Raw genomic sequence first — 23,259 nt, 5'->3', positions numbered from 1 at the left:
TTTTGTACGTGGGGCACATAAAGGAAGAGCCAGAGCACAAAATGGAGATTGTGTTTTCACAGGATGGAAAAAAAGATGGATCATCCAAATAGACTAAGTGAATATCAAGAAATATTTTATTGTACATGTAATCAAAGTTTAAAAAACAGACAAGGAGGAGCAAAGGACAGATTTATCTAGATTCTCTTAACTATGTAGGGTACAGAAATACAACTAGGAAAGAATTAGCACATATTAGTACCCTTTGCTCCCCTTCCCTGCCCCAATGGAAGAGGTTACACAAGCGAGATCTGTAATGCTTCAAATCAAGGCTTCTCAATAATTGCACACTTGAGCTGACATAGCTAAGTATGTTCAGTTTGATGAGAGAATGAGTGCCTTCAAAATAGTTGTTTATAAACAAAACTACTCTCTCTTTAGTGGTTTGTGAGCATTACTCATTCAACACCAAGAGTATACTTAAAAGAATAATGATTTAGTGGCCATAATTGTCATTACATCTGAACTGACACAATCTTTAAGTATATCAATTATAGAAAATAGATTCCTTAGGCAGTAGAGAATATATTATCTAGTGGCAAAAACATAATGTAAAGAAGCAGAGGAGATATTCACAGGGAAGGGAGGGGGGAGCTGCGTGCTGAGCAGGGGCACATTGAGTAATCAGAACTAAAAAAGCTGAGTTCTGGAGTGCTAACTGCAAAGGAGTCACACCTCAGCATTGTGGGTATAGGTTTCAGAATGTCTGGATTGAAAAATATGGTACTCATTGCACATCTACATCAATCTCTCACCTTAACTCATGCCCTAGATCCTCCTAACCTATTACAGTGGGATATTAAACAATTCTAGTACTGTAATTCATGTTCTGCCTTACATGCTGTGAGGAAGAAGGCATCTGTTCTCTTCCAGAACCAGACAGGATGAAGTCTGAAAGTGAATGCAGAGACTTATTCACCCCTTGAATGAACAAGAATGCTTGTTCCTTCCTAGTTTAGAAGGGTGAAGGCCTTCAGAGCATAAAGCTGCAACTGTTCTTCCAGTGCAAGCTGATTTTCTCTCAACATCTTAGAAATAACCCTTCCCAAAAACCCTAAGCTATACAGCATGTAGCCAGAGTTGAATCAAATTGATGTGACAAGTGCTAAATCCTGGATTGAAGGCAAGACAAGTTTTGGAATCCCCACAAAAGATGATTTTGTTTATTCTTCAGTGGCCCAATAAGGCCAGCAAATAAACTCTTCACAAAACTTCCAGAGAAGGCCCATGGAAAAGCAGACAAAGTAACAGTAACTATCATATTCTGGATTCTAATGCCCTTTGGAGACTATCAGATTTTTGGCTTAAAATGCAAGTGAATCATGATGTATTAATGATCTTAAACTATTTCAGCCTACAGCATGGTCCAATGCAGATTATTAGTGTCAAGTTACACACCTAGGGCTTGAATTCACTAACACTCATAGCACCACTTGATTGTTGCTGTAAGTAGACAGTCTAACCCTCAACTCTTCTGCCAGAAAGAGCGTATTACCTTTGATAATTGTGTAACACCACCTACTCCAGGCCAGCTGACCTACCCTTTTTTGTCCTCACACATATTGCATCTGTTTTCAGATAAATCTTAACAGCTCCGAGCTTAAACTCTGTGACATCACCTTAGCTTCCAAAGTTACAAAATAAATTCTCATTTAGAGTATTCAAATGTAGGAGATTCACTCAACTGACAAACCAAGTTACTGACAGTATCTCTCACTAGTTATTCCCTTTATGTGCCAACTGCACAGTCATAAAAGTCTCACAGCTCTTCTTCATACTTCTCAGCTTTGAAACAGGAAAGGATCAATATAGATATATCAGGATTAACACTCCTAGGAGCAGGGAAAAAAGCAGCTGTTCTGTACCTCAGTAATTATTGCTCAGTATTTATCTGTTTTAAGCAACATCAAGACAGTATTTGAATTTATGCTGTACTTTAGCGGAGACAGGTTCCCTAACATTGAAGAACATCAGCCTTTCCACAGAAAAAAATCTCTAAAATTTGGCTGGCCATTTTTTCTTAACCGTTCCTTGTAACAAGGCAGGTTTGTTTAGGTTTCCATTCTGACAACATTATAGTTGTCAGAGTACATGGCTCATACCTGTGGCCAGTCTTTAGAGTAGGTGGGCTGCACATTTTCATAACTACAGAAGTTTATCAGCTATCCTAAAACACTACATAAAAAGCCCAGGATTGTTTGCAGACTCACCAGCTACCTACACAGAACAGCTGTTCCACAAAAGTGATTTCACTAACAATTGAACTTGAAGACAAACACTACAAGAAAGCCAATAAAAGATCTTGTGTGATCAAAGGTTCTCTTACTATCTCATCTGAAAGAAGCTACCTTCCACTTTAAGCTATCTCCCCCTTCCATAGGAATAACCAACATACCTTTTGGAGTCAATTTACTGCTCAAGAAACATTTCAACAGAACTGCTTTTTGGACAAGAGAATAAGTTATTTTACTATTTGCACAAATTGAATTTACTACACTCATTTTACTCTGGTAATGTTTGAGCTACAAGGTATCTGTACAAGATATATCAGCAGAGATAGCACATTGTTAACACTACATTATGTAAACTGAGAGACAACAGGTCCTTCCACCCAGGTGTCATATTGCAGATAATGACACCTGTCCGAGAGGCTGCGGAACCGCACTTCAGCACCACGGAGATTCCCGGGGAGCCCAACAGAAAAGCTGTGCTCTACAAGGGTGACTGTCCATCCTGGAACAGCAGCAGCAGGAGAATCAAGCAACCAGTGTTTGCAGTAATATTCTTGAGGAGGGTTCCATTCATTCGGTGCATATTGCTGTACATAAGGTGCATAAACCTGCCACGGAGGAGATCAGCGGGAAGAGAATCCAGTGGCAAGGCTGCAACCAACTACTGGCGTCATGTCCCAGATCTGGAAGAGAATTGTGGAGAATTACACAGCATTAGTGTCAGACTCACAGGTCTTTCTGCAAGAGGCAAAGAAGCAAACATAAAGATATCCCTGGACACAAGGTAACAACTCCTTTTTAACCTGTGCTTGAGGAAGAGCTCATAAAGAGTTACACCCACATTACAAACCAAAAGCCAAATGTAGGGCTCAAGAGTCTTCTTGAACTTCCATGTAGGTCTGTTTTAAGAAGTGTTATGCAGTTTGTCACAAACATGCTTAGAGGCAAACAAGAACAGGATGGCACAGTCTCAGTTCTGACATGCATGGTGAATGTAGAGCCCAGGCACAAGAAGATTCTGTATCAGTCTGAGCTCCATATCACTGTCTCCTAACAAGGGCTTTCAGTGGCCATTCTCCAAGCCATGGAGCTCAGAGCAAAGGAACCTGCCCATATCCTCAGGTCTGTGTCTTTAAGGCTGCTGGTAGATTCTCCTGCTGCCCATGCCTGCTATGTTTGTTCAGAGACACAACAGCTACACACTCCATACAGTGGAGTTACAAGTCATTTCCTCATTCAGCTGCAGAAGAACAGGTTAGCACAATTCCTTCTTCACACAATAGGATAGCTTGTAGAAATAGTTGTCAGAAAGAAAGGAAGAATATACAAAAATGATCTCTCTATTAAATGTCTCTTAGAAATGCAGGAAAGAGATGCAGCAATACCTTCACAATCCGGTCGCTCCCACAAGTCACCATTAGCCCTCTGGAGATGTCCATGGACATGTGTGAAATGTTGTGTTTGCCTTCATGAAAGGTTGCCAGGGAAGTACGGCTGCACAAGAACAATTGAAATGAAAGCCAGCCATCAGATGAAGCTTCATGGCATCATTATAGCAGTGCAAAATAAACTTAAAAAAAATTAGGTTGCTCAAGTACTAATAAATCTATTCCAAGAGCTGCAGTGCCATATTGAAGGGGACAGAACTAAATTAGCAAGTCATGCTAAGGCACTGCTTGTGGAGTTGTACAGGTGTGACATTTCTTGGCCGTCTGCAGCACGACTGTTAATAATACTAGAGCAGAAGTGGGACACTGAATTAGCAAATACCTCTACTCCTGGTTAACAAAGTCAAGTTCATTTTTCCTTTTTTTCATTATTTTCAAAAATAACGTTGAGCTCTGAAGAATATTCCCAAAGTTTTAAAAAGTGTACATGAATTAATGCATATACATCCTGGCAGCTGAAATGCATTGCCTGGCACCCACTTAGCAATGTTAAATGCAATCAATAGCTTTTAACTAAACTGAAATGTTGAGACAAATATATCTCAAGTCTAGATCTGGGATCCCAGAAAAAAAAAATAAAAAAAAGTTGTAATTCCACATCTGATCCAAATGCACTTGCAGGGGCAGATGGGGGGGATCTCTGCCATCACAGTGCTTTCAGTCCCCAAGGCCTAATAGCAGAGTCAGCTCAGTGTGTTCTGTAGCACTGTGTGTGGATGTGGAGCAAGCCCAAGGGTTTCTGCACACCAGCAGTGTTGCTACAGTTTATTACTCCCTAATACTCACTCTTCATCCTTGATCGACTCAAAACAGGAATCACAGACTCGGACCTGGAACTCAAATCCCATGATTGGGTAGCTTGACCGTTTGGTGCTGCACTTGCCACACACTGCTTGCCCACATTTTCTGCAATGATGCTTCATGGAGGAAGAAGAAAATAAGTCACTATACTATGTCACTTGACCACTGTACTAAGTGTCCATTGCACAACAAAAACAACAAAGCTTCTGTTTTGCAACCTGTTAGAAAGCAACCTGCTAGGAAACACCCTGTTCCTTCAACCAAAGATCAACATCTCTGGAGTCCTGAACAGTCATTTAGATCATTAATGGATTTATTTCCATGCTCTGTGTATATCCTCTCTCCAGCAACCTCCTTCTGGGAGAAGGGGAAAAAGAGGCTTGAACAAGCAATCCAGTTAAAAACATTCTGGTGCACTAAGAACAGGGCCATTGTTATTTCACTGGAGTGAGCATCTACATTCTCTGCTATGGGGCACTGTTTGCCATTTTACACAACACTTGAGGATTAGCTTTCCATAGTTCTAAAGCATGGGAACATTCAGAGAAATCCAACAGAACACTCCTGCTTTCATCTGTGGCAGAAGTTTGATGCAACACTTTCACAGAATTTGGAAATGTCTTAGCAGTGCTTAGAAGCTGTAACTTCTCAATATACCTCACTTCAAAACAGCAAAAATACCAAAGATGAAAAGATCTACCAGCCTTAGTGGTCTTCTGTTTACATTTTGCTCAAGTACTGAAGTACAGCTAAGCACTGAAACCAGCCTTCTCACCTGTCTCAACCCTATTGTCTTTGTGTCCCACATTTGCTTTATATTCCAGAAGAAAGGTTGTTCACACTTCTGACAGGAATCACTTTCTAGCCATTGAGGAGCCTACAAAAGAGCAGGAGATGTAAGCAATCAGAATTGTTTTCCCTCACACAACAGTCAAAAAAGTTTAAGAACCCAAAGTAAAGTCTTACTTGGAAAGATGCCCTGGTTCAGTTCTGGACATTACAACAATAAACTGCAAAGAAGTTTAGCACAGAAACCCCAAACCCAAGAATACAGTTATTGGTTACCTACACACCTCCTACACTTTTTAAGCCTACAGGAATATGTTCTGTTACTGCCTTAATAAGAAAACTCATTCAAATACCTAAGTTCCTAAACCCACTGCAGGCATTCAAAGACTGCTGCTCTGGTTGTCTGGATGGCTTTTAAGGACCAGTGTAGTCCAAACTGAAGAAGCTGTGAGGCAGCAATCCCCTTGAAGTGGGTGTCCAGAAGTAAATTCTGTGAGTAATTACCTTTTCTACTTTCATGGGATTGCAGTTTGAAATAATTAGGAATTCATCTGCATTTTCCATCCTGCCCCCATCTTTGTTAAGCATTCCTTCTCCCACCCACACACTTTTCCTGCCATAAATGGACTAAGCCAAATGAAAATAGAGCTTTTACACATTTTAGCTTTCTGAGATACTTTAACTGAACATCCATGTAAGAGATAGAAAGAGAAGCACAATATTTTTAGTATATGGACTTGAATTTGAACATGGATATTCTATACAACTTTATACATCTCATGAGGGAGTCTCCCTGAAACTTGACAGGAGGAAAGCTGGAACAACAAAACATTTTTTCTTTTCAATTCACGTACACTGCTGACAGTAAGAAAACAAGAGCATTCTCACTTGCACCACCATGGATATGAACTGATGCAGAAAGAAAGTGTATGGCTGGGTCAATTGCTGTGTACTGAGATCTTTAAAAGAAATGTTGCCTGAGGACTGAACCTCTGCCTTCTGAACTGCATCTCAAAATCTGCCTCTCACTTCTCTACCTGCTTTGACACAAGTTGAGAATTTATTTCGAGACTACTGAAGCACAAGTCCTTTGGATTCTTTACCGCAAGAGTTTGACTGCTTTAGATTCATCCAGAAGCAAAGGCCACAGCCATTTCAGTGAAACTGTTGTCTCTTTGAGATAAAACTCTAAGCAGTCCCAAGCATCTCCTGCACTTTTCCTATCCTGGGAACCCATTTACTACAGTGGAGCATGGACAGCCATTAGAACAGAACAGGTTTCAATAATATCATTCAGCTTTAAAGTGTCAGGCAATGTGAGGAAAGCAGCCTGCAGAACTGACTAAGGAAAGTCACATTAGTCTCTGAAAAGGGGAAAAAAAATCTTTGACCTATGATATGAACTTGCCTCCTCTCGGCTGATATCCATGTTCCACACAGCAATTCCCCCATCAGCCGAACAAGACACCAGCTGCCGTGTCAGCTGGATGTAGCAGATAGCCTGCACCTTGTCACTGCGAACAAAGCACACACCAGTTACTCACAAGTATTTAAACAAAGCTTGGTTTCTCAGCAAACCCTGATTTATACTTGTAAATAAAGCTACTGAGGAAGCTCCAAACTGATTTTCAGTTTGCTAAGTCCACTAAGTAGAGCTCTGAGGATGAGTGAACAGGTGCTGTCACCTGAGCACTATCCTAGCATCAGGATGTTGATGAGAATGTTCTTACAGGCCTGACCAGAATACCAGAGGTACAGGTCCAGGTTAACATTTGCTGGCAGTAAGCCCTGATGGTGAACTGAGTGTCAACTGACTCAGAGTGCATGTGCAAATACTCTTCTGTGTTGGCAAGGAGAGCCACTTATCAAAACAGAAACAACTGGATAAATAAAGAGAAATATTTGTTTTAAGATGAAACTAAGCAGCAGACAGAGGTTCCACTTTTTCTAACAAATCACAGTGTCAGGCTGTAGCTAAAAAGCAAAGTATGCATTCACCAATAAGACAATTTAATCGTAAAGAAATTAATGTCAAAACAAAAGTCTGCCCTAAGAATTTAAACAAAGAATCTGAGTAGTATCAAACCGCTTTGCAACATCTAAATTGAATTAAAAAGTCAGTTTGCTTCTCAAAATAACTTCCTTTCCCATAGGTAGGAAGAAAACCTAACTGTTACAAGTACCAGGACACATGAGGTAGCAGTAACAGCAGTATAAAGTCCTCCAGTCACTGACTTCAGTCAGTTTTTTGTAACCAAGGCTGTATTATTAATTCTTTAGCCATAAAACTAAACCCTCTAGATTTAACAAGAGTTCTAGGGCTGAGGCTATCAGTCTTGATCAAAGGTGGATAAAGGCATCTATGGAATTAGACAAGAGGAGAACACACTATAGAAATACCTTTAAATAGAAACAAGATCTCTACTACCAGTGCATTTCTAAGTAGAATATATCTTCAGTGGTGAACTGCCTGTCAGACTGAATTAGAGCCCTACATTTAAAAATGGCAGCTAATGTTGGGCCTCTAAAAATTAAGAGTTGACTGTTACAGACAACTACCTCAACGTCAGAAGAGGGGAAACATGACACTTTCGGAAGTTGAGAGACTACCCCTGTAATTTAGCCAATCAGTTATCACTGATAGAAAGACAGAGAGAACAGGAACATACTGAAGCTTATTTTATATGTATAAATGAACATGCTTATACATAAAGGTTCTAGACCTCCTCTCACAGGTAACTCAGTGCAGTATTTACAATACAGACACATGCAATTTTTACATGAAGGCCAAACCAGAAGATTTAGGATTTTTACACACCTCCTTCTATGAACTACTTCTGTGCTACTTCTAAACCATGGTAATAAGAACGTATTAAACACGAAAAAGAAAAAAAACTTTATCAGTAAGGCTTTCCTAGTACTGATTATCCTTCTTCCCCTTCAAAGTACTCAGGGTTCTACAAAGAGTAATTTTCTCCATTATCCACAATGATTCAAATATCTTGCCACACTGGGACTGTGTGTTCATTACAGGACGTGTATGAAAAATAAGACTCCATTACATACTGATGTCCCTGGAGCAGCAGCGTTCGCCCCTTCCTTCCACCAATATCCCACATGATAATGCTGTGGTCAGAGGCACCTGAGAAGAGCAGCCGTTGCACAGGGTCCCACCACAGGGAAGTAATACTCCCTAGGAAAGAACATTCTGCAGTTAGATGTAAGGGACTGGCTCCCCAACACAGTGATGCCCTCCTAAAGTGAAACCTGAGGTACTGCTTTACTCCAATAAGTATGTTACTCCAGTAACATATTGAAAGCCTTAAGGCAAAGGAAGCATCCAAAGGAAGCAAAGTGCAGTCCTGACAGAGGGGCAAGAAGTACTGGACAAGAGATGTCCCTAAGACAGATACAGCATAAGCCAGAAAGTCTGAGTTCTGCCCCTTGTATTTCGGTAGGTGATTTTTTAAGAGTCGCCAGGCTGCTATGTGAGCTTTTGAAGAGAGAAGTACTAACACTTGCCAAGCAGAAACCAGTATCTACCACACAGTGAGGTACTTGGTCAGTGGTTGCAGCACAGCTCGCAGTGTTCTCAGCTAAAGCAACTCCCTCACATAACCTTTTACAACCTTAAAATAGCTGGACTAATAAACAAAGTGAGAATTTCACTCCTCTTAGCAAATCTGCCACTACTCACTAAATTACAAAACCAGATTTCAGAAGTGCAACTGTGAATTAGGGATAGAAAGAAATTAGTCATCTGACAGTAGCAGCCTTACACTAAACGCATACGGTAAAGTGGCCAGGAGACTAAAGCAGTAATTTTGTTACTCATGCCACCTACAGTTGTGGAGTTGGGACATTTTATTCCCTTGCAGAGAGCCTTCCCTTTAAAGAATCCTTCCATTGCTCAGTTGCCATCAAAAGACTTGTTAGTCCGAAACCAAGATGACAAATGGTAATTTGAGCCCAAATCAGTTCTTTCCAATGCTCTGAAGAAAGATTTTTTTTTTTTTTTTTTGCCTCCTTTAGGGCTATGCTGTTTTCAGACTGACCCATTTGGAAATAGCATGTGCACCAAAAAGGTACTAACTTTGAGTATTATCTCAGCATTACACAGAGCAGGCTGTTATACATGGTGAATTCTGGAAGCTGAGAACAAACTCTGAAACCGTTTAAACTGCAAAGCAGCTGCTTGTTTATGAAGTCACACTTAGCAAGAGCTAGAAAGCAAACAAGATTAAATCAGACTTTTAAAGTCTGTCAAACACAACTGCACTCAAAGAAGAATTAGATGCCATTTAAGTTTAGACTTACTACAATTTGACAATATTACACAAATATGGTGGAGAAAAAAATGTTACACATCTGATTTGCTTTTAAAAAAAAAGTTGAAATAACTAATACTATACCAGTTGAAGAAAAATCTGTTTCTGCCCCTGAAATAATATTTTATGCTAGCTCTATTCTTGTTTTAAGGATCACAGTCCCCATATAGAAATACAGGAGGCAAAGATGACTGCTGTGTGGACAGCACTGCTGCAGCTGGTGCTTGGAAGCCCTCACAACTCAAGACAGAACTACTAGAAAGTGCCACACAGACGTACTGCTTTCAGACTAACTGAAACATCTACCAAGAAGTTGCATTTGAACACAAACCAAAAGCATAGAGAGGCAAAGAAGTCTCTAAGACCAAGAGAATTATTTTGTTCTAAACTGAAACAATCTGAAACAATCTGAAATTCTCCTTGAAAGCAGAAGAGACATTTATCACTTGAAAATCTCAACCTGCCTCTACATTCAAAAACAGCTGTATTATACAGTCATCTGTAGATTAGGAATCTACCCAGCTTTAACAAAGCCTGCTCTATACTTCCAGCTGTTAAACAAGGCAGCCTTTTCCAGTTCATCCCTACCCACATGCAAACTGTCAGCTGACTTGAAAGTTGCAAGTACCACATGGGAAAAGGCACTGTCTTGTTTATTTTACTCAGCATATTATTAAATTACACAGGATTCTGTGATTTGCATTCTTGTCTTACTCATTGCAGCAGACAGTGGCTCTGTATCACGTTATGGACCACCTGATTCTTCATTTGATATAAGGACTTCAGTTGTACTGTAGAGACATTTGCCTTAGACTAGGCAGTTTCTCCAATGTTGAGACTAAAGCTTTTAGAGGTGGCCATCTAGTGGATAACTTGTGTTTAACTGAATGCATATGTTTACTTTTATTTTTCATCTGTAATAAAAATACCTGTAAGTATTTATAAGGCTAAGATTTCCCTTCAGCAAGAATGTGTTTGTTCTTTAACAGGAAGTCAAGTACAGCTTTCAACACCTTATGATAACCACTACCCTGGACTGGTTTTTCATCCAGTATCTACCCTTAAGAGGCAGATATGCGATTGAACAACCCACTCCAACTTACAAAGAGGTACCATATCTGGGACAAGTGGCTTTAAGACAAAGAGTTACTTTACCTTCATGCCCTTTAAGGGTTGTGATAACTGAACAAGTATTCTGCTCCAGCTTCAGAAGAGTGATCTGTCCAGAATAATCACCAACAAATGCATGCTGAGTTTCATGATCATATCTGAACACCAGTCAAGGAGAAGCTTCATTTGTTCAATGAGTATTTTACATGACTGAAACAGCTATAGAGTGGGAAAAAAAAAGGAAAAGAACATTTTAATATGCCAGATAAATATTTACATAATTACTTTTAAAGTGGTTGGAGACTGTAATAAACCTTTTTGATTCCTTCCTTCTCATCACACTTCCCTACACATGCAAGTAAAACTGTATAGAAAATACAAGAAAAGAGTTTTAGAAAGCCACTGGAGAAAGCCATGAGATAATCCATGCCCTAGTTTGAGGCAAGCCAAGTAGCTTCAGGCCATTTCTAGCAGCTATTTACAGAACATACTCATGCTTGTCTACAGGATGCCAAAACTCGTAAGGCTACTTGTTGTTCTCTGCAACCATTAGGAACACCTCACTGGACACTGGGCTGCATTCAGTCTTACCTAGTATCTTCTCCAATAGACCCTTTGTTTTCTAGCATGTTGATATCCCCAGGAGAGGAAGATACCAAGAGACCAAGATACAAGGATGCTGACCCTCCACAACAAGTTCACCTTGCAGTGGAAGGACACTCCCAATGTTCTGCCTACTGCCAAGGTGAGACTGTCTAATTTCTTGTCCTGTTCTCTGGACTTCCCAGTTTACCAATGCAGGTCCTTGAGCGTGGTATTGAAAATTAACCTAATTTCAGAAAGGATTCTGTCAGATAACACTGAGATAAAAGCCACACCACATCCTAACATGGGATCCATTAACAAGGTGACACATTGGGCATTACACCTCATAACAGTTCTGATACTCACTTTTTGCCACAATGCAACTATGAACTTCAGAAACCAAAGCATGGCAAGCCAATGAAACTACATAATTTACTGCTTTTAGAAGACTTTTGTTATTCAGAATATAAGCAAGAGCTATGAAAGTCCCGTGCAGCTAACACCACATAACCCAAGAGCTGTGTATAAACTTAGGTCTCCTCCTTGAACCACACAAAAACACAAGCAGCAGCTAGAAAAGTAGCCTCTGGTATCCAACAGAGGCTAACTTTAAGGCAGTCTACCAAAAAGCCCACCAGCCTAAGTGAAAATGCACAGGCTATGCCATCTGATGACATTCCAAAATCTCTTAAGCCTTCAGGATCATGAGATAAACAATTTGCTTTCAACAAATCCTCTAACTCCCTGAACATGTGATCCTTTCTTCATCTTGAAGTTCAGGCTTGCCTTATCCCCACTAATCCAGTGAAGAATAGGCACTCTGCTGTGTTTTTCAGAAGCTTATACATAGGATCATTAACAAACAATGTTCTAAGGAACCTCCTGACAGGGAGACCAAGCACCTAGTATACACATCAGCAAGCTGGTTCTTCCAAACACAAATCCAAAGGCAGATAAATTAAAATGGATTTTCAAATGTCAAGTTATTCAATGGGTATTTATTTTTATATTGATACAAAAGGTCATGCTCTTTTCTCCATTTTAATAATAAACTGTGCCATTATTTGCAATAGCATTAGCTATAGAAGCCACTGAATTCAGTGAGGCCCAGACTGTTCACCAGACTGCTGTGAGCTGGTCTCCAACACACACACCAGCTTTAACCTATTCTGCGCTGCATTCGGCTGAGATGAGCCGCACATGGAATGTTTTGTGGGACACAGCTCCCCTGGACTCTATAAGAAGCAGTACAACAGTACAAACCTGACAGTTCTTCAGCCAGGAAGGCAGGGTCTGCACAGATGGGAGGCCTCAGAAGGACAGACATGCAGCTGGCAACTGAGTTTTCTTCCCAGCTTCTCACCAGGACACAGGTGTACAGCCACCCTAGAGAGGGCTTCATGTTTTCAGAGATGATGTTGACCTGTTTCAGTTTTTCAATCTTGCTACTTCTAAAACATTATTGTCATCAAACCTCATACAGCAACTAATACCTTTAATTACTTTCTGGCCACATCTAAACTGCCACCATTAACAAGTGTTAAAAATAGTTTAGTTTGCTTTCAAAAGCTTTGATATGTGAACTACCTTTCAAGCTACTGGGTTTCTAAGTCTTTTACACAGGGTAAAGAATGCCTTGAAATACTTACAGCTGAATAGACAGAGTGTCTAAGCTGCAAATCCTGCAGTTAAACATAGTTTGCAGAAAGCAAATTGTACAGAGAAATTACTACTGGCGAATAAAGTTTCAATATACCTGGTAGCTTAAAGATAGAAAAGATTAACTTGAGCAAAGACAGAAAAATTAAAACAGTCCAAACGGGTTTCATGATGTTTTAAGCTCTAGAAGGACTCAAAGGCACACTGGCATCTGTTGAACAAAGTGACTTGCCAAGGAAGTCTACGGGCCAGGCTATAGATACTGTCACTGCAACAAGATGCTACAGACACCTCAAAATTAGGAACTAGTACGGACTGGGATTTCTGCAGCTCAAGGTCTCTTCTGCTATCTAATAACCACTAACAGAAATAAAGGTATTAAACTTCTAATGAGAATAAGAGTTAGCAGACTTGCAAGAGATGTCACTCTAGTTTTTATACATGAGAAGTTGGGAACAAATTGAGGTGAAGGAACAAAGTTCTCTTCCATTTTCAGGGTAGCAATCATTTTTTAAAGGATACTGTAGACATGAGGCCCAAGAGGTGAAGTAATGCCTCCCCAGCATGCTCCCACTCCTGGTGCACATCCAGCTGATACACTTGTCATGACCTGTGCTGATAAGCCACTCTGATGCCAGGCAGAAAGTAATAGCAGACACTCGATTCTGGTGAGCTGTGAGAAGAAAAAGATTCTGGCTATTTTCCCCCCAAAATCAAAGTGCATTCCATACTTCCATTCTAATTCAGACAGAGAGAGGTTGAAGATGATATCTAGGCAATGCCCCAGGGATATCTCTCACCATTATATAATACTTGCATCTCGGCTGAATGAAAAGGTTCCCATAGTTCTGTTTGGGATTTGCCTTCTGAATAGCTCAAGTGAACCAAACCCATCACTCAGCTGATGTAAGCCTTTCCCCCAGAGAGAGAGAAGCTAAGTTCAGCCCAGATACCCAAGGTTAAGGAACAGGCAAATCCTCAGCTTCCTCTAGTTAGCTCAGGACTTCTGAGAGTAATGCAACACATTAAAAACTTGAATTGCTTTACTAAATGCATGTTTTTGTAACCCCAGAGAGCTATGCTCACATTCATAATTCCAAGCACCTGAAAGGATATCTAGTCTATGGCATTCAAACTGCTTCCTGTGACAGCAACCAAACCCCACCCAGCTTTGTTGAGAATGCTGCCACTAAGCAAGAAGTTACACATGCTTTAGAAAGAAGCCTCCCCTGTCCTCCAGGCTGCAAGTACTTCCCTTGACTGAATTGTCAAATCATCTCCCTTAGGATAAAGGGAGATTTTGTTGCTTTAAGAACAAGGTCTTTTTCTCCCAAGCAAGAACATTGCTTCTATCGGTGTCAGGGAGTCACAAGACAAACTGTACTTTGTTTTGCTACATAATCTGCAGTCTTTAAGAGCTTCAGGCCTTTCATATTCCAATTTTAGCCAACAACTGAGTTTTGTATTTCTCTAAAGGATGTGTACAGACAAATGTTGAAATTAGTATCTCTATAAATATTAGAACAATCCCACAAACCCTGTTTCCCACATATTGGAAAAATTAGCTCTTTTTCCTCCCTGTTGCTCTCCTAGGATGACAGAGGAGGTATGGACTCTTACCTTGAGCTAGGAGTAACCAAGCCCATTGATTACAAGATGTAAGGAGAGAAACTGCAAATACCAAAATCACCTTTAGAAAGCTCTTACACCAACATTCATGTAGTACAACTACTCCAGCTGAAGAGCAAAATCCAAGCTCACTAGTTCTGGGTTGTTACATTGCAGGCTAATGATGTAGTGAACTTAATGATAATGACTATAACTTAGACTCACTTGTCTGACAGAACATTTTTCTTATGGCAGTTATCCCCCAACTAAGTGACATCTGTAAGGTCAGTCAGAGTTAAAGCATATCTAGATTTGATTCATGTGTGACTGTGTCCAGTTTCCCAAGCATTGTAGATACCTTCCCTTTACACAAATATTAGTGTAGATAGTGGTTAACTGTTTACCTGGATAGGTCTTCACAAAGTTCATCTTATTAAAGTCCTCAGAAATATGAAACTCCTAAAAGCAAAGTGAAATTGTTAGAAGATACAACATTGATACCAAAAAAGGAGCAGCAACCTCAGACGAGAAATTTGCATAGCAGCAGTATAGCCCACAAAAAACAGGCAGCTTCTGAGGCTGGAACAAAGCACACTGAAATACCAACTGTAAATTAGGCTTTTAAGTGAACTGAATTTTCAACAGGGAACATCCTTTCAGAATTGAGTTTACTGAAGGGAGATTATAGGAAGAGATCTCATTTGTCCCCAGCAAACAAACAGGAGCAAACAAAACTCTATCTTGTAGTACTTAGGATCTGCATGTTCGTGACTTCACAATAGACAGGTTTAAGTGACAGGGTTCTCTATTTGATCCATTAGACTTAATGAAATTTTAGAAGTCTCAACTTGAAATTTCCAGTAGTTATCACTAAAATTCTATGCAGTTCTTTGTAGGCTATTCACAGCAGTTATCTGTGGAATCACTCTTTATGACACTCATGTGGTACCCTGGCTCCTTATGGGGCAGCTATGATTTTGACCTTATTCTCATAGAGAAAGGAAACCATTAAAGCATCTGAGAGTCACAAGATTCCCCTCCTTTACCACGGGGGGAAGAATAAAACCCAGTTTCTGTTCTGCCACGTGTATGCTCTCCAAGATAGGGACAGCAATTACTGCAAGAGTATACAAAGAAAGAAGAAAGAATTCTCAGCAAGAAAAGAGATGAACCCAGCCTCTTATAATTTTAGAGCTAGTGATGAAATTTCTACATTATAAAAAGATCTGCAGCAAGCAAATCCAGAGATGTATGTATGGCAGGATACAGACAGATCCATACTCCTGGCCAGGGGCAAACCAAATGCAGTTCACAACCCCTGTCAGAGCACCACCATGGCACTCTGCCCAGCTTACTGTACTGCCCTCGAAACAACTCCTTGGCCAAGAGTAATTGTTTGGGTCCACTGCTGCACTAATGGCTCAAGGGCTTCTTGAGGCTACCTGGCTCACATCTAACCAGAAGAACCTTTGCTTTGCAGTCCTCCCACATATGTCTCAGCTGAACTGCCAAGAAGCTCAGCCATTTAGCAGTAGCTGCATTCCAAAATGAATGGAAAGAAAACAGACTATCAGCTGCCAGCAACACATGGGCAATCTGAGCAATTCTAACCTACATTCAGCAGAAAAGTCACAACAACTTACCATGATAGCTCCATTATCCTGGCCAACAAATATCCGTCTGCTGTCATGATGATAAGCCATGGCAGAACATGGGGCTGTCAAAAAAAGCAAGTACATTACAGTATTTAAATAGAGGTATTAGGATACACATTACTTTAATAAAAGTCAATTCTTTCACTCAGGACAAAAGCTGTTTAAGTAGTTTGAAAGAAACTAGTCTGCCTAGCTAACATCCCTTGGAATGACAGTTCAATTCCCACGTGTGAAGCTGAGGACAGGAACATGACTACTGTAACTCAGATATACCAACAGGAACTATATGCAAACATGATTTCCTGCCAAGGTACAACTCAGAGGAATTTTACATAGGCTGAAAGCTGACTTAACAGCAACAGCTGATGACACTTAAGAACTTGAGCTCACTAAAATTATTTCAAATGCAGCCCTGAAAGAGAAAAAAATGCATACCTTGGAAAGCTGAGAGTATTCTTATGTCTCAACTTTCTAACCACTTTCAGCTAGTGGTTAGGAAAGCTCTCTTAATTGGCAGACAAGTTATCTGACATCATTTGAGGCACCTCCAGCAGCAGATCCACAATCATTTACCTGGTGAAGGATGTGATTCTGACAGAACACTGTCACAGATCTCATCCGTCATGTAGCTAGTTTTAAATCAAAGTCTGAGCTAGATTTGCTGCAAAGCTCCCAAAATCAAGATCACTGAGGGAATCCAGCCCTTGGGGAAATAAGAAGGAGGTATTCCTACACACAGCACAGGTACAAAACCTATACTATGCCTGGCCACCACTTAGCACATCCATATTGTACTTACATGCCATGGTGTGATAGATGCTGGGCCAGTACTGCCCACTGTCTCTCTTCAGCCATACTCGGATTGTCCTGTGTCATGGGGAAGAGCAGGGAGAAGCCAGCTGTAAGTGCATCATCCCCTACATCTGAACCACTTCATTATTTATGGATCAGCTCCACTGCCCTTAGCTTTTGTGCTACTCAAATATAATAGAGGAACAACATAACTGAAATGACAGCACTCAAATATTGCTCTAACATGACAAGAATACTGGCACCCTTGAAGAATAGGCACCCTTGAATTTGGAAAAGTTTTCTTCAAAGCTATTTATACATGGAGTTTCAGTAAGTATGAAATGGAAATACTATTTCAGCTCACCTCAGAAATTATTACAAATTGCATCCCTTTACTTCCTTCTTGGCTCTGGTTGATACAAATCAGAATCAAACTGCAGAAACTTTCTATCTTTGGAAGAGCAAATCACAGTTTGTTTACAGCAGATTAAGTGTCTGATACATTAAAAAAATTGCAAATTATTTTTAATGGAACTCCAAACTTTTAAATTTTTACAGCATCTCTGTGTAATTCACCCTTCAGCAAGCCAGATACTGAATATTAATAACAGAAGCACCTCATCTTCTAGACCAGCACATTACTGACATCTCCATCCCCAAATATGAAGAATCTATAGAGGACAGCATATCTAACTCAGTATTATTTCCTCTAAGCCATGCTACTAATCCTTCATGTAGGAATGCAAAGGACAACATTAGTTGCTGTTGGTTTGTACTGCTTCTCTGCCCTAAATATGATCAGGATTGATGAGCCAGTCAAATGTTAACTGAAAAGCTGACAAGTTGGCTTGGACAGCATGCTAAGATTCTTTATAAAATTGCAACCTTCCAGACTCATCTCTTGGAAGGAAAGGATAAGTGGTCTTGTGAACATTTAGCATTATACTACTCTGATGACTGTCAAATCCTGGGAGGAGGGTGTAAGAGTATCAGCAAGGAAGTGCAAAGCTACTGTCGGTTAAAAACATTCCCACAACAGACACATTGAATGGACTCTACATCAAGAAGTTAAGAGCACACATGTAGACAGTGTTAAGGTTAAGTCCTCTTGAAATGTAATCTCCAAACCATTGTTAACCTTTTTGTTACTTTTTAAATCTAACTTCCTCATTCCTAAATGATCTGTAAATATGTGTATCTGGAAACACTGTCAAGAGGTTTCACTGAGATGCGCTGTTCTATTTACTGTTAGCTAATGGAAGTTCTAGTATTCAGAATTCTTTAGAAAAATACTAGGGGACTGATTAGTTAGACACCATGTGGGATCAACACTAAAAAGTTTAACAAAAAGAGCACAGAAGGAGACCAGTGTCTTGCACCACAACCGGAAAGTTTCAGAAGTTTTACTGCTCAAGATACAACAGCAGCATTCTAATCTTCCAACCCATTTCAAGACTTTTCTTTAAAAGACCACTCAAAAATAAAGCAGACAATGCCCACTCCTAATATACTACTTTTTGAAAACTTGAAAGCAATAGAGGTGAGCATACACTGCCCCAAAACAATGATTTTCAGGTTTTAAATCAAGTTACTTTTTTACCAGTTTAGGGGCATATGTAGATTAGTCTAGTAATTATTAGACACTAAATATTTTGCATTAAGACTGTCTCTCAAAAGCTATCACTTCCTCTTTACAATAATCAACAGCCTACCTTATGTCAGCGAGTCACCACTTCAGAAGAGCAGTTGCTATTTCTTGGTAACACAGAATATGGGAAAAACAATGTTTTCGAGTAATTCTAACGAATTACTAGTAATAGTAACCTAATAGCACAGGTTAACACCTATGCACCTTTATCAGCTTTTAAACTTGGTTTTTAAAGAAGCTCCATCATACTCAAACTGTTCTGAACATCTCAGATGGTGGCTTCCACTCTTACTAATTCAACTCTTCATTTCTAGGCAAAGTCATGTAATTATCTTTTACTTTTAAAAATTACATGGTAAGTTATCATGGTGATCAAAATCATGCATTGCTGATTTTTCAAAAGCAGACTTAGCTTCCTCTCAGTATGGTGGTTAATTGTACTGAACTAGAATAAAGGAAGCCAAGATTAGTTTTTTCTAAGAAATTATTTAATAGGAGTATAACTTCTGTGTTGATCATCAACAGTACAGTCCCTCAGTGAAGTTGAGAGGCTAAGCAAATAGCTGCAAGAGTTAGCAAAATTAACTTCTGAAAGCTTCTTATTTTGGTTTAAGTAAGATTTAGACTCTGCTCGCCTCATGCTTGCAAAGATAAGCTGTCAGATAGCTTTATATCTAATTATATAAAGCTCTGACTGAGCAAAATTTGAAGAGATCATTTCACAGTAGTCAGCAAGTGACCTCTGCCAAAATGCCATTTCTCCCTGATTCTCCCTCCAACAGACCTGTTTTTGTGATGCACCTCCTTATGTTGGGACAAATTCGTAAAATACTAATTCTTAAAGGACTAGAGAAGTCCTCCAGTAATGCTGCTCCCACAATCTCCTTCAACCACTAAATTGCTTTATTATGACAACTGCCTTTAGCACTTTCCTCAAAACTTGGTCTTTAATGAAGAATCCTGTGCTCAGTACCTAAGAAGAACCAGCTACTACTCCTCCTTAAGCATTCCACCGGGTTGTTTGACAGCAGTCTCAGTGAAGACACAAAAATGCTGCAACTCATTAAGAAGCACCCAGAGGTAGATATATGACTTTTTAAATTCTAGACTCAGGTCTCTGAGAGTGGCAGGAGGAGGCAAAACATTTTTTAAAAAAGATTAGAAATAACCTCCAAACTTCCCTAACACTCAGTACTGAACCAGAAGCTGCTTTCAGCTGAGCAGCATGCACATTTATAGAAGCACAATTCAAAGGGGTTTTGGCATAGGATTTTTTAATGAAATATAAAGAAAGACACTCAAAAGCCATCTTCAAGCAACACTGACTGTGGCCTTACCAATTTCTAAGAGTTTTTATTGTTCTCAATTGCTGTTTAATATACAGAGTGAGTAAACACCCAACATTGTTGGAGAAAAAACTTGGGGTTTGAGAGCAGAAAATGCTGTATTCCAACAGTGTTTGTGCTCCTGCTACACCAGCTGCCCTCTGAAAGCCAACAGCACAGGTGCCAGGGAGGGAGAATGATGAAAGACCAACAGTCAAATCCAAACCTGTTACAATACCAGCACTGCTGCAGGTTACTACACAGCTACACCAGCCCTGCTCCCAGCACTGCATCTTCCTAACTCCTTCAAGCCACCAACAACTGCTTTCCTACCCAAAATCAACCACTGGCAGTTGTTCTCCTAGCAAGAACAGAATACTGCCTCTTTCTGGTAGTTTAAATCAAAAATATTTATACTGTTACCAACCTTGTTCCCAAAACAGCAATAGGAATCTGGTTTAATCACAGTGCAATGGAAGCTCAAAGACCCAGCTGATAGTTTTTATCAAATTTCTGCTAAAACTAAACCATGTTTTGACCAATATTTAAGCTTCATAAGAAAAATAAACAACAAAAGCTAATACTGTACTTTAAGCAGCAGCATTGAAATGTGCCAGTAACTCCAGAGCTCCTGTTAGGCTGTAGTAAATACATTACGTTCATCTTGCATTTAGGGTCTTGTACATAGCTTATCATCCCTCAGCATTCCCAGCTGCAGCTGGGAAACACTCCTCTTGCCTTAGCTATTTGTCTGCTGAGGGACACACTGCAACAATTCCCAACATTGTCTCGCAGCCAGGGTCAGACAAGATGCCAACAGGGACAGAGAGTTAATCATCCTTTCTAGATAAGTTCTGAGAAAGCTTCACAGATGGCAAGTGTCCTGCTGAAAAATCCGATTGGGAAAATTAACTCTTTGTCTCCTGCAGGTATTCTTGTTTCTTTTTTCCCCTCTTAAAAAAAAATCGTAGAACTTTGTTGCCATTTACAGATCTACTACAAAATTTTTTGTATCCTCTGAAAAAAATAAAACCATTGCTTTTCATTCTAGGAAATATAATTTAAAATAGGAAGAACTACAATGAGTAGCTCTAATGAGAGAATAATCTACAACATTCCCAGAGAATGTTTGTGTACCAATGTTTTCCTCACCACCCAACTTGTAAACACATTCCTCTGACTGGTTATTATGAAATACTTGACAGCCTTAGCTGCATTAAGACACAATAAAAAAATACTTTAGCCCTGCTCTTAGTACACACAGCAGCTCTTTTGCTCCTTGTACTCTGCACTTTGCTGCCAGGAGCATAAGCAGTTATGCAGTATTAACACCTACACCCCGCTTGTAGCAAGCAAACAGGGGAGCACTGTTTGACAACATGTTGAACTGTAGGTAAAAGCTTTGATGTACTGTAGGAGGTATCCCAGATTAGAGGCAATACAGCTTTCTGAAAGTTCAGAGATTCTCACAATAAGGTGGGTGACACAAATCCAGCCACAAGTCCACAAACTCCCTTGGAACTGACACACACCAAAGGTGGGTGGTGGCCTCTCCCTCCTTGTACAGGTCTGCATCTGACATCAAAACTTGCCCAGATAAAGATGCAGCTCCATCCTTGGCTCTTATCAGCAGCCTAAGCATGCAAACTGCTTAACCTTCAGCATGAGACCTTGAGTTTAAACGCTGGCACTGTCTGCCCACAGGCAAGCCTCTGCAAGCCTGTACCATGAAACTCTGTGAAGGCTGAACCCTGCTATAGAGTCTTAAAAATCATTATTTCCTCTTCTCTCCTTCAGGAGGTACATCAAAGCAAACTGAACACAAACAATCACACGTAAGTGACTGGAATGAAAGGAAGCTGCCCATTCCCATCATAAAGCTGTTATCCAACACGTACTGCACAAAGCCATCTCCATATTTCCTATGGATGACACAACCAACTAGACAGCTCATCTGTTTGCAATTTTTGACCTAAAAATAAATGCCAGAAAACCCAGTTCAGATAACACCGTTGGTCTGCTGATTTTCAGCACTCATACCCTCCTATTTCTCACAAGGTCAAGCTTTTCAAACAAAAATTCATGCAAATATTACTGCAAGTTTAGTTTTAAAAGTTTTATAATATTACAGTAAAATTATCCCCGCACCAAGCTACACCTCAAAGAATGCACTTTTGTACTTTTAAAAGTACACCGTTGCTTCAAATGGAGCCACAGTTTCTTAAGAAGCACCTCTCATCCCTCTTCACATTTAAGCGTCACTTTCCACATGGCATAGGTGAAATTCCATCTCTCGCTATACACACTGCAGATCCCTCACCACTTTCCTGGCCACAACCCTCTGTACTACCTGCTTCCTCATTTCCACTTTCCTTTCATCTGAGTAACTGTTTAGCGACATTACCAGCTTCCGCGGCAGAGGAGCCAGCGCCGAGAAGCAGGGTTAGACTCTGAAGAGACCTTCCCCTCAAAGCAGAGGAGCCAGTGCACAGCAGCTGATCACCCCCTCTCCCCTCAGGTCTGCCAACTCACTCCCTGAGCGGCTTCAGCCGGAGGGAAGCAGGTTTGGGACCTGCACACCGAGCCACCGGAATGGGCTCACTCCACCGGGGCAGCTCGGGAAGCTCCAACTCTCCCGACAGGCAGGGGAAGCAGTGACACACTGCAAGTGTTTCAGCCAGCAGAGCGGAAGGCCGAGGGAAACACACTCCCTGACTCCTGTTCTGCTCTGCAGGACCCATTCCCACAGGACGAGCTGTGCTTTCCCGCGGCTCCGCAGGCGCAGGACAGCGCGCACGGAGCACAGCCCCTTCTCCCCGCCGCTGCCAAAGTGTCAGCCCCGCGTCCCGCACCGGGCGGGCCGAGCCAATCCTCCCTCACAGCTGATGGCATCCTCCTCCCCGGGACCGCGGCTCCGCGGATTTCCTTACGGCTGCAGGCACGGAGTCCCTGCGCGCCTCCCGGCAAAGGCACAGCGCACACACGGATTTCCCTCAGCAGCGCCGGCTCCCACCCCAGCCCCGCGGCCCGGCCCTGCCCGGCGGGGAGCGGGCCCCGGGTCACCTGTCCTCGCCGGCCGTGATGACGCCGTCCTCCTTGGGGATGAGGAGCGCGGCGCTCACGGCGTCCTGGTGCCCCTCGACCTTGCTGAGCAGGACGGGCCGGCGGCTCTGCGGCCGCGAGTGGATCTCGGCAGCCATGGCCCGTAACGCTGCGTGTAGCGGCGCCGCCCGCCGGGCCG

General features: G+C 41.1%; 1 protein-coding gene across 1 annotated transcript; it reads right to left on the bottom strand.

Annotated features, from left to right (window-relative positions):
- Positions 1-98: 98 nt before the first annotated feature.
- On the bottom strand, positions 99-23,259 carry WDFY1 (WD repeat and FYVE domain containing 1). The gene is made up of 12 exons (XM_053952032.1): positions 23,082-23,259; positions 17,053-17,120; positions 16,242-16,315; positions 15,003-15,057; positions 13,513-13,663; positions 10,792-10,904; positions 8,375-8,501; positions 6,717-6,822; positions 5,295-5,396; positions 4,505-4,635; positions 3,656-3,764; positions 99-2,953 (listed from the first exon to the last, which is right to left on the bottom strand). The coding sequence occupies exons 1-12, from the start codon at positions 23,216-23,218 to the stop codon at positions 2,894-2,896; spliced, it is 1,233 nt and encodes a 410-aa protein (XP_053808007.1). The 5' UTR covers positions 23,219-23,259; the 3' UTR covers positions 99-2,893.

This window comes from Vidua chalybeata, chromosome 10 (genome assembly GCF_026979565.1).
Source record: "Vidua chalybeata isolate OUT-0048 chromosome 10, bVidCha1 merged haplotype, whole genome shotgun sequence".
NCBI classification, from domain to species: domain Eukaryota; kingdom Metazoa; phylum Chordata; class Aves; order Passeriformes; family Viduidae; genus Vidua; species Vidua chalybeata.
The sequence above is the reverse complement of the archived record's forward strand: the minus strand, read 5'-3'. Positions and strand labels throughout refer to the sequence as shown.